Here is a 12039-nt window from a genome sequence, read left to right on the forward strand (position 1 = left end):
CGCGGTCCCCCACTGCAAAATCAGTGCCAACTCCTTAAATACTTAACATCGATCATTAACACATTCGCAGCTTCGTATTTTCTCTCTTTGCAAACCGAACGCGATCTTTTTTCGCGGAAAATATTGGACGAGCCAAAATTACCAGGAAAGCTTGGAAAAATATGGAACTCGGTTGATGCTGAAAATAAAAATAAATTGAAGGTTTATAGCAAAAAGGAAGCTTTTAAGAAAAGTGGAACGTCAAAAATTGATTGGAAAATTTAGGAAAGATTTAGTTTTTTCTTTTTTTTTTTTTTGTAGGATTTAGAAATATTTGGCAAGTTTATCATAAGATCTGATTTTGTATGGTGCATGCATCTACCTCATTTCATAGATAAGTTTACCATGATGTTACCCTTTCTTTTCGTGCTTGTAAGGATACAAGGAACTATCATATACCTACCGAACGCGGGGCACGAACATTCAGTCGTATCGATAAACTTCGACGAGCCGCTACAAACGCGAAAACGAGGTCATATTGGTTTGAAAAGAGACTATAGGTATAAAGCGTACCAGGATACTTCCTCTTATGCTCCGCGTCCACTTCCCGGGCCAGGGCAAAGTATTTTTCCTTCACGTCTTTCGCCATGTTCTTCCAAAGGATGCCTAATCTGCACGATATAAAATGTTCTAATTAAAATACAGTATACTTTGTGTTTTTAAATTATTAAAAATGTTAAAATGTTTAAATAAGGAAGTGTATTAATTAAGAAGAAAAAATATTTCATACAAAAGAACGTGTTCCATTAAATAGAATTACTAGATGCAAATGTAAAAATGGATGTAGGGAAACTAGCCTAACGCTAATGTCCTTATTAGACTCCCGAGGATTCTCCGCAGCGAGCTTTTTACGCCATTCGTTGGCGAACAGCATAAAAGCGTTCGCTGGTCGTGGGATTTTTCGTTTAACTCCATTTGAACCGGCAATCCTCTCGTCGATGCATAGAAATGCCGGGAATCCTTCTGGACGTATCTGCGATCGACCGAGTTGCTGCAGCACGAAGATTTTCTCCTCGTCGCTTTTTTCTCGATTGCTGCAAATCTGCCTCGCCTCCACGCGTATCTTCTTCCTTGACACGTTCTCCTTATCGTTCTCCAAATCTTCATCGTTCGTCGTCAAGGAAACCTTGAACATCCCTTCGTTAGGTTTTTCCTTTTTACAATCCCCGCACGATTTGTCGGATACACCACAGGAAAAGGAATTTTTCTTCATTACATGTTGATCAGAGGATGAACTATCCTCACGATTGGAAAAAAGTTCGCAGTCGCTTAAATTCTTTTCCTTAACTGCCGTTTTAATTGCAGCTAGAAATATTTCGTTTTGTTAATATTTCGATATTTGTTAATAAAATCAATATTTTAGTGCGATATTTTTCGCACAATTTTTATTTATAAAATTAGAAATCATTTATCAAGTTGAATTAAATAAAAAAAGAAATTGTGAAAAGTTGTAGTGGCGGCTACTTGAAAGTAAATTATATAAGTATTATGTCTAATTGTATTTTTATACGTTAATAAAAATTCTGGCAACAATGACGAGAATCAAATTCATAAAAGAAATCCTTATTTTGAATCTCACCTTTCTGCACGAGGTTCAAAATCAATTCAGAAGCATCCATGGTGCCTTCCTTTTCATATGGAGTACCAATGAATAGCTATTAAATAATGGTTCTGTGTTCAACAATAAATGTCGGTCGTGAGACGTTTAATAATTACAAAAGCTAACACACGAGTGCAGATTGTACTCCGTTGTCGAGAGGGGCGCGTTGGTTGTTGAAAACACTTGAAAAATCGTTGCGAAACGATACATTTTTCTCCCTTCTATTTTTTCGGCCTTCTTACATGACATCAGCCATGAATTCATAACAGAAGATAGTCGTGTAAGTATTTGTTTTAATTTTAAATGAGGTAATTTTGAAAGTATTGATAGAAATAAAAAATAAAGAATATCATGTCATGCGACGAAACTTGTTCGTGTAATAAACGTGGTATAGATTATTATGGCGTACTATCGTTGAAAAGAGACTGCGACGATTTGGAGATCAAAGCTGCGTGAGTAAGAGCTTATTACTTTATGATGTATATTTTTCCCCCGTCTTCTTCATCAATTAATCCATTGATATTTCCATGTTGTAACATATTAACAGACTTTTGACTGAAAAATGTTAATCAATTAAATTATTACGTAATTATTTTTTTAATATGAAAGTAAAAATTGTATTTCAATACATGCATAATTAATTTTTTAATTGACTAATATAAATATCTTACTATTATTTTCAGATTTCGACGCTTAGCGATACGATATAACCCTAAAAGAGCAAAAGATGAATGTTTATGTACTATTTTCGCCTTAGTAGCCGAAGCATACGATGTGCTTTCAGATCCCCTTAAAAGAACCATATACGATCAATTCGGCGAGGAAGGTCTTAAAAATGGCGTGCCTGGAGCCGAAGGATTTATTCAACCGTATACTTATCACGGAGAACCGATGAGAACATATAGGTACTTTAGTCAAATAATTACTTTATTATACCACTATATACACTATATATAACAAATAACACTAGAACTACCATAACAACCAAAATGACTGTTTCTACGATTTTATAAATATGCCAATCCTCATTTAGAGATCATGATCCCAGATAGATTAATAATACCAAAAATGTACTACATAACATGGAATTCCTTTTGTAATAAAGTAATAAATGAATAAATATAAAAATATTCTATTATTAGGTATTTTGTAATACCTAAGAAATAGCTTCGTCTTAACTGTTTGTATTTCTAGTGATAACACATCAAAATTGCACTACATAAATATTATATTGAATTAATGTAAGTATTACAACAAAGGCATATGCTTTTTTTGTATATTACTTGCATGTACTCTACGTTTCCCCTATTTTCTTATACTTTAATGTTGTTATCAATTATGATAATCCTTTGCTTTATCCAACGGCTTAAAATTGTGTACAGTTAAACTTAACAGGCACTTGAAAACTTTGAATATTTACGATCCGATCTATCTACATCTTTCTCATCATGAGTATCTCTGCAGGGAGTTCTTCGGTACCGAAAGTCCTTATGCTGATCTACTCTACGTACTAACGCAGTCTTCGTCTCTGCTCGAATTTCCCGAGGGGCGGGGTATAAAGCGCAAGGAAGAACCTCTGATAAAAACCTTGTACCTAACCCTACTGGAGGTATCATATCGACGTTCTATTTATTTATAATTTTCTTCTCTCAGTGTTAATCGCCGAGTAGACAACGTACGACTCGTCGCAATATTCTATTTTACTTACATATTTTCATAAATCCATTGTATCCATCATTAACAGTTTACTATTCATTGTTATGCTAAACACTCTCCTTATTAATTTTCTTGCTTACACATATATTTGGCCAAATACACTCATTAAATTAAGTGATCCGCCACTTTAGTTCTAAAAGATCTATAAATTCATTGATTTATATAAATAGGTCTTTCTTGGAGGGATAAAGAAAATGAAGATACAAAGATTAGTATTGGTAGGGGATGATAAGACTACGACAGTGACGAAGGAAAAAATTTTAACGATACCCATTAAACCAGGCATTCCGACAGGAACGAGGATAGTGTTCCCAGAGGAAGGTGATCAAGGTCCCACAAAAATTCCTGGTAAATTTATAATAATTAAAACAAAGAATAACTTTGTTTTTATTTCTTAAACAAGATATAATTCGAACATTTCTGTCCGGTTAAATGAAGATTTTCATTTACTTTCGAAATATATTCAGAGGTAGAATCGAATTGTATGGAATTATCGCTAATTTCTTCTTTCTTCACGAAAGTTCGTTATAACCTTTTAGCTTATGTCGATTCGGATATCGCGAAGGATACATTTAAAATGCATCGTACATTTCATAGCGGACAGAAATGGGTTAATCGTAGTAGCTCGCATAATATCTTTACTCAGTCCAAAGCACGTCAGCGTAGCGGATGTAATCTTCATCACGGAGGACCGGCCTCACGAGACCTTCCGAAGAGAGGGCTCTGACTTGCACATGACGGTCGATATCTTTCTGCGAGAGGCACTGACCGGAACAGTGGTCACCGTCAACACGCTCGACGACAGAACCCTTCGAATACCACTAACGTCTGTCATCACGTACGTGTCTACCATCTCCATCCCTAATCCAGTCTTTCTCTACTTCTCCTCTTTGTTTCATTCAATGAGTAATTATTTTACGTTTCACAGAATCGATCCTACAAATAAATGTAATTGTTAAAACCCATTTTGAAAAGAAAAATCATGAAAATAATTACAAGTAATATTCGTCAATTACTGTATAGAAATTAGAAAACAATTAAAATTCAAGGATTAATCATTCGTTATTCCACATTTTTTAATTTTTAATTGCTTCATGTTTTATAAATATTTTATTGTGGGTTATAAAAATAATACATAACATTTCTTCTTTCTTATTAGACCATATTACAAGAAATACGTACGTGGTCAAGGATTACCGCTACCGGAAAGTCCGAAGAAAAGAGGAAGTCTAGTCATATCGTTTAATATTGAATATCCGGTATATTTGCCGGTATCAAATAAAAATTACATTAAACGAGCGTTTGATACATCCGCAGATATCAAAGATACGGAATACGTTCATCGTCTTATATTGGCCAATAAAATGCGTAGAAACGTGGATTTTGATGTTCCTATACGTCGAAATACCGACGATTACGAAGCAAAATAATTAGACTTTATATGCAACACTTAATTTCTCTATTCTTTTCATTCAAATAATTTAACTCGTCGATTTGAAGTATTAATTTTTTTAAGAATATTGAAATTTGATTTTGGATGTATATATAATTTACATTATTAGAAATAAATTTACTATATCATTTGAATTGTATAGATATCTACGCAATAATTATGCAAAACTTTGTGTTATGCATAATTATAATTTTTAAATTAAAATTATGTTATAATTATGCAAGTCTTTGATCTTGTTTACAAAGTAGGTTTTCCAACATCTTTTTTACTCTTTTATCAAAATTTCATTATATAATTTTTCTTGTAAACTTGCTTTAAATATTTCATCCATTATACAATGGCATATCAGGGTTTTTTGATTTCAATAAAATTTTCGATACATATAAATAAATAAATTTTCACTTGAAAAATATATGTATAAGCTTAATAATTTTATTTTAAATTTCAATTCTAGAAACGAATTATTGATTACCTTTCACATCTCTTCAAAGATCAATTAAAGAGTCTTAGAATCTGAAAAGTAACATATAATTGAATTTAAAAAAACATGCGAATTTGGTTCATATAAAGAAAATAAAAAGCCGTTATAGTGTTATATAGATTGCAACAAATTAATTTGTGAAACTCGTCGAAGTTAGTAAAATACTTTTACATCGGTACTTACGTTGGTACAAAATAACTTTTGTTACTATATCTCGCAATAGTAATTGTAAATATTAAACATCTTTAACTCCTTTTTTGAATAGCTAATTTTATAATTTTAAATCAGCTATCTGGAACTTTTCAATAAACTTTTCCCAAATCTTTTACATGATTTAATTTCGCGATATTCACACTGTACTTAAAGGACCTAAAAATATCATTTGATAGTCCAAAAAAAAAAAATTACGTATCATTGCAATCCTTATCCTCAAACGTAGCCGCAACAGAACTTTGTTAATTGCCTTAGTACTGCGCTCTCGCGGTGCAATATATAACTTCTATCATAGTAAAGTATATCGTGCGCAGTCAGTAATCGGGTCCTTATTTCACAAATTCGCTTTTTCTCTCATGCTTATCACTTTATCGGTATTTTTGTCGACATTCCAACAAACCAGTTTCATGAGCCGCAATTCGTCCAACGAATTGTGTTAGCGGAGGACGGGAACACCCGGGAAAACATTTCATTCGGATGTCGACCAAACGATACACGATAATCTCGAGCAATCATATGACTCCTCCGCACGTGACTTTATTTACAGTTGACTGATACTCGCGAACATGTATGGTGCAGTTCCCTGTGACATGATAGACCGAAAACGAAACAAAGTTAGCGAGCAATGCGGTAGCTATAAACGGTCGTTGGTTTATGATGCCTTTGCTTGATAAGCTGTTCCCTTCGAGGAAGAATTTCAGGAATAAAGTACAAACCATCGTAGCATCGAACGTCGAAACAGAAGAAGATGATAGGTAAGAACAGCCCATTTTCTTTCTTTTTCATTTTCAGGTATACGTCGTTATTTGTCTTCATTCATTTTGCTCGTTTGGGTCTCTGTACATCGTCATTTCTCTATATTTATCGATCTTATTCACTGCATCGATATCTATTAATTACATAGCGTATATCGATCATCTATCTCTTGGTTGCCTTCTGTATTGTCCTTGCAGTTATTTCGTGCGACTCTTGTCACGAGATGATTGATTTTTATTTTAAAGAGAAACAAAAAATATTTTGATCACAAAATTTTGTAAGGATTATGTTTTTAATCTAACTTAACCTATTTTCCGTTAGGTCCGTTTCTATTTGCCCGTTGGCGGGAGACATAATCTTGTCGCTAACATACTCGTGACTTGGCTTATATATCGAACCATGAAATTGACCTCTGTATTATATATATCTTTACAAATATTTCTTGTGAATATCCTTCGTTTATTTAAACATTTACACACGCATTTGAATTATTTGCTTTATATTATGTTGTAATAAAACAGAAATTATATCTTTATTGAAATGTATCCTGCTATATATGTATATGTATGGTTTATGATGGATATTAAACAAAAATACAACAAAAATAGATTATGTATTAAATATTATTTGGATCTTGTATGTACAATAAGAAAATTGTTTTTGGCAAACAATCATGAGATTGTTATAACATTTAAAATTAACATCTGCTATAGATTAAAAAGTTATGTAAGAAAAACTAACTATATTATTTCAGTATAATATTAGAAGATCACAAGTTAAGATTAAGATATTGTTTGTTAAGTCATTCTCCAATTTCTCAAATGTATAGTCATATATGAACCAATAATATTGTTTAACTATACTTATAATTCGATATAAAAATATATTATTTTTATACTGTTTGTTACCATGTCTCTTTTATGAATTATAAACTAATTCTTTACTTATTTACATTATTGTGTCAAATACACATTATCGTGTGATTTTGAATATTTGCAGAAACTCCGCGTTATACATTGGGGCAGGTCAAGTTCGGATCTTACTGTTCCGAGAGTGTGAATGGCGCGGGAGAAAACTCCTTTTTGATTCTCTTTCCTTGGAGAAAAGATGGTGTAAAAATAAAACAGCCACGATTAATCTTAAAAAGAATACCGGCAATTCGATGTTCGAGGTAACAAATAATAATTGAAAAAGAGAAGCACGATTTTTAGTCAAGTTTTAAATACTTTATAATTAAATATATGATTTATTATACGCTTAATATGCATAGTTGTAAATTTACAGCGAGAAAGAATGGCCGAAGACGACGTAAGCTTATTGAGCGAAATGGTATTCGGTACTGTGGCGATGACGTACAGAGGATCATCGTTTAAGGTAAAATAATATATTAATATTAAAAATATAAAATTTATGCCATCAACATTTTAAATACATTAGTTTTTATGTTTATCTTTAAGATCCATTCAATGAATTCACCATCTTGCATCATGTGCACAAAAGTCTTCCCTGCCACAGAACACAACATATGCAAACAGCAGACGTAAGCATATGCGTTCGTAATAAGACAGTTATCGATTTCATGTTACGATTGATATATTGATACGAATATCTGATTTATTACTCAATCGTGTTTCAGCGAGAAAGTCTCGGACGAAGGGTTGGGTCGTTCCGTGAACTTGGATTCTAATCCCAGTATGCGAACACTTTGTAGGTAGCAAACTAATATCACTAAGAACTAATATCATTGTGGATTAAGTTTGATCTAATTGAAACTAGGATTTGATTTACATATGTAAAAACTTCATTTTCCAGTATCCCGACCAAGTTCTGGAAATCTATCAGGATCCGAATTAAACACTGGTGTTAGAAAAAATTCTACTTGCTCTAGCACCGATAGTGGGTGGAATATAGACATACCACCACCAACAGGGAGTAAGTTCAATTCAAGCCAAATATATCGATTTGAGCCGAACTAGAAGCGATCCATCGTCGAAAGATGTTTATTGTTCGGAATGTAATACGATATTAATTCAGGTTCACAATCGTTGGAGAGCAATGGATCCTCTGGTATCGGCAGCCTTTCAAGTTTACGTCGAAGGTGGTTAAGAGCTGCTTCCACTTCTTTAGCCCGATTAGATTCTGATGATACGTTTGGAATGCAGTACTGGACCGAGAATGGAAATGATAATAAAGAGATGCATACTAAACGTCATAAAACGAGGCTCGGATTAACGATGTTGGTCCAACTAGCCGAAGGCCACGAGAGGTTGAAATTTAATTAGAGATTATTAAAATGAATGTTTTAATTATTAATTTCAGTCATTTTGGATTTCTCGGATTTGCATTACAGAAGAATAGAGACCTGTCTGTTAGAGCACATGGCTCTATTGGAAGGAATGCTGGATCGTTTACGATATTTCTGTATTGAATCGGGTAGTATCAGTGCTCAAAATAAAGAAATGCAGCTTCCTGAACGGCTTTATAGATCTTCGCAATTCATTGTTTCGTTATTGCGTTTACTTACAAATATTGATGCGGATTTAAACTCGCGCACACCCTTGCTATGGCATGATGTACTACTTAATTCAGTGAAAGTAGAGCATAAAATAAGTGCGCTGCATCATAGTTTAGAACAAATGTGTCAATTGTTGGATAATATCGATACAAAATCGAGCAACTTGTAAGTATTTCAATGAAAGATATCACGCTTTCGAATCTAAATTAACATTTATATATTTTAGTTTTTTAAGTACTGTTGTCACTGCTGTTCTAACATATCATCTTGGTTGGATATATACTACACTGCCAATCCATGATCGACAATTGGTAAGCAATTGAGGCCTTTTTTTAAATTGAATTATATAAAATACATCAATTACATATTTATTTTTAGATGGAAAAATTAGGCACCTGGTATCCTTGTAATCCACTATGGGTTCAATTAGGTGATTTATATGGTGCATTAAGTAATCCCATCAGGGTAGCGCATACAGTCGTTGCAGGCGATTGTCAAAAGGTCGATTTGATTAATTCTGTTTTATCCTTCTTGTCGTACTTCATCCGTAGTGGAGTAGTACAGAAACGACAAGAATATTGTAATGTTACTGAAGAAGACATTCAAGAAGCTGCAAGTCTTTTAGAACAAGCGAGAATAAAACGCCCACATTTATTCACTACGAAAGCAACAACTAACGATCGAGAGTCTATGATTTCCCGACGTGTGTTATGCACATCTGTTCGAAAAAAAATTGCCGTACAAGAGCTTTCGTATGATGCAGAAGATGATAATGCTATTATGCAAAACTCATATCCTGAATACAATGAGGAAAGATTAAGAGTAGAAGGATCTATTAGCTCTCTTAAACGTAGCATCACGATGGAATCAAATCTTGATTCATTTATGCTGAAAACGTTTGAACCTGAAATAGACACGAAATTCATTTCGAAGAAACTTCCTCGCAATGATGACGGCAATGAAAAGAGCACCGTCAACGAAAGAACTTGTACATCAAGCAAAGTTAAAATAGTAGTAAGCGAAATTGCACCACAAGATGTCGACTTGAGCAAGTCTGGTATGCAACAGTGTCCTGAATTTTCGCTACGTAATTTTGAAAAGAAGATGGAAGATAACGACTTGGATGAAACATATACGAATTCTAAGATAGATGCTTTTCAAGATTTTGACGATACATGTGTTGATACATTGAAATTATATTCTAGCAGACCAGAATTTGGAACTGGTCAAAGTACAGATAATGAGATGAAAAATTCCCATGTTTTCTTCACTCTAGGTGATGAAGAAAAATCTGTGAAAACATCACGACCGCGACTTGGATACAATTGTCAGTGTTCATATATGTTCACAAGAGTACCGAGCACGTCTGCACAATTGCCAGAAGATGTATTGAGAAAAATTATTCAAAGGAACTTCCCTGAATCATCCAAGAGTATTCATCCACCAGGAGCAGTATCAAGATCTCTGGGATTTTGTCAAAGGTGTAATGGGCAAGGTTACGTACCTCCACAAAATTATGATAGTTGCAAACAAGTTCTAGAAACCCCTACTAACGCAACAGAAGTATTACGTACTTGCGGTAATACCGTGGGTGATGGAAGTGTTGGATTATCTAGATCAAACAGTCTAGAAGCTTTAATGGAAGCTAACAGTGTCGTCGAATTGCCAATGCCGCGGTTTGTGTCATGGACTACAATAAGCATTTACATAGCAGTAAATGAGATTAACTGAAGATCAAAAATTTGTAATTACAGGACAAAAAAAATGAAGAAGACTGATTCACACCAGGACACAGGCTTTACAAAGACACTCTTACAAAACAGAATAAAACCTACAGAGTCACAGGGATTAAATAATTCTGAACCATCCTATACATGGGGTTTAGTTCTACAAGGTTTGCCAAAGAAGAAAAAGAGGAGAAGAAAGAAAGTTGTCCAGCAAGAAGCAAATAGGAATGACTATGAAATAGATAAAGAATTGTGGTACTGCATACGCGAAGAATGTCTTGCCAGTGTACGTTTTCCGACTATTGATCAACCAATTGCCGAATCACTTTGTATTTTAGCGGATTTAGATACTTGGCATGTTGGAATCATATCCAATAATATGCCTTCACATACTGCACCATTACCGGTTGGGATGTCAAGGCTCGTTGCCAATATGCTGGAAGGCTTTGCTTATTTATGGCGGAAATATCATTCAGCTTCACAAGTAAGAAATTGTTTAACTTCAATTATTAGTTTATATAAAAAATATCTTACTCGTAAAGATGATGCTGTAACACAATGTGTACTCTATTCATCTTTTACTATTTTTTCTTAAATTATAGTGTATAGGCATATTGGAAGCAAAACTAAGAGAAATGTGGCTAAAAAGTGAAACATTGGCTGAGATGTTATTAGCAACAGAAGTATGCGATGCCAATGTTGCAAGTTTGACACATGCTCTCGATCTCGATGCAGCAGATATACCACTTTTGCTCGCAGTTGCAACTTCCCACTCTCCTGAGATAGGCCAGAGGTTTGGTCTTACACTTACTTGACTGTATCTTATTTTTATCATGATTTTTACTTTACGGTATAAAATCCTTTTCTGTCCGATATAACGAAAGCTGTAAAGTATTTCATTATTTCTTTACAAAATATGGTTGTAGATTGTTATTGTTATATTGGGTAATATGTCCCAATAAACCATCGTCCGTTCTCTAAGTGAAAAAGATATATGAATATTCAAGCAACTTTTTTAATTACATTAAGATCAAATGTTTGTATATGTTTTAAAATGTTTTAATTTATTGTGCAATATGTAAAATCGTTTAATTTTTGCATTTAAATGTTAATATTTGAATATATATTTTATAATAAAAAGGTTTTAGAGAATGTTAAAAATTATTTACATTATTAATATATTAATTTTCGAAGGACGGATGACACACGGTTCATTAATATAGAAATAACATAATATTTAATGTACAAAAAAAGCAAAATATAGTCCTTTTTTAGAATAATTGCGGAATTATATGTTCAATATTATTGTAAAATAACTATATATATGGGAACTATACTTGTTTTTATACACCATATAAAAGAATTTAGATTTATACACCCTGTAAGGATGGATAATAAAACTTAATTTTTATACTTCCATATGTTCTGTTCAAAACATTGTAATCTTTTTTTCATCATTGATTTTCAGATCTTCAAGGAAATTATTTCTAGTCGTCATAATTTCATATATTTTCTAGTAAGCACTATATTAAGGAGAGC

General features: G+C 33.2%; 3 protein-coding genes and 1 long non-coding RNA gene across 4 annotated transcripts; 2 read left to right on the top strand and 2 right to left on the bottom strand.

Annotated features, from left to right (window-relative positions):
* Positions 1 to 414: 414 nt before the first annotated feature.
* LOC139993085 (uncharacterized) lies at positions 415 to 1658 on the bottom strand. Its single transcript, XM_072014498.1, has 2 exons — positions 1619 to 1658; positions 415 to 1344 (listed from the first exon to the last, which is right to left on the bottom strand). Exons 1-2 carry the CDS (start codon positions 1656 to 1658, stop codon positions 764 to 766), a joined length of 621 nt encoding a protein of 206 aa, XP_071870599.1. The 3' UTR covers positions 415 to 763.
* LOC139992927 (dnaJ homolog subfamily B member 13) lies at positions 1290 to 4785 on the top strand. The gene is made up of 6 exons (XM_072014243.1): positions 1290 to 2091; positions 2323 to 2544; positions 3104 to 3248; positions 3526 to 3703; positions 4022 to 4193; positions 4515 to 4785. The coding sequence occupies exons 1-6, from the start codon at positions 1991 to 1993 to the stop codon at positions 4783 to 4785; spliced, it is 1089 nt and encodes a 362-aa protein (XP_071870344.1). The 5' UTR covers positions 1290 to 1990.
* LOC139992928 (uncharacterized) lies at positions 4172 to 5803 on the bottom strand. Its single transcript, XR_011801241.1, has 3 exons — positions 5281 to 5803; positions 4538 to 4747; positions 4172 to 4291 (listed from the first exon to the last, which is right to left on the bottom strand). It is a non-coding gene; the product is annotated as an uncharacterized lncRNA (long non-coding RNA).
* A 76-nt stretch (positions 5804 to 5879) lies between these two features.
* On the top strand, positions 5880 to 11921 carry LOC139992913 (folliculin-interacting protein 2). Its single transcript, XM_072014217.1, has 12 exons — positions 5880 to 6257; positions 7258 to 7429; positions 7543 to 7632; positions 7716 to 7798; positions 7895 to 7965; positions 8071 to 8190; positions 8293 to 8524; positions 8609 to 8938; positions 9000 to 9084; positions 9152 to 10449; positions 10528 to 10984; positions 11103 to 11921. The coding sequence occupies exons 1-12, from the start codon at positions 6157 to 6159 to the stop codon at positions 11313 to 11315; spliced, it is 3252 nt and encodes a 1083-aa protein (XP_071870318.1). The 5' UTR covers positions 5880 to 6156; the 3' UTR covers positions 11316 to 11921.
* Positions 11922 to 12039: the final 118 nt, after the last annotated feature.

The sequence above is a fragment of the Bombus fervidus genome, chromosome 12 (genome assembly GCF_041682495.2).
Source record: "Bombus fervidus isolate BK054 chromosome 12, iyBomFerv1, whole genome shotgun sequence".
Taxonomy (NCBI): Eukaryota; Metazoa; Arthropoda; class Insecta; order Hymenoptera; family Apidae; genus Bombus; species Bombus fervidus.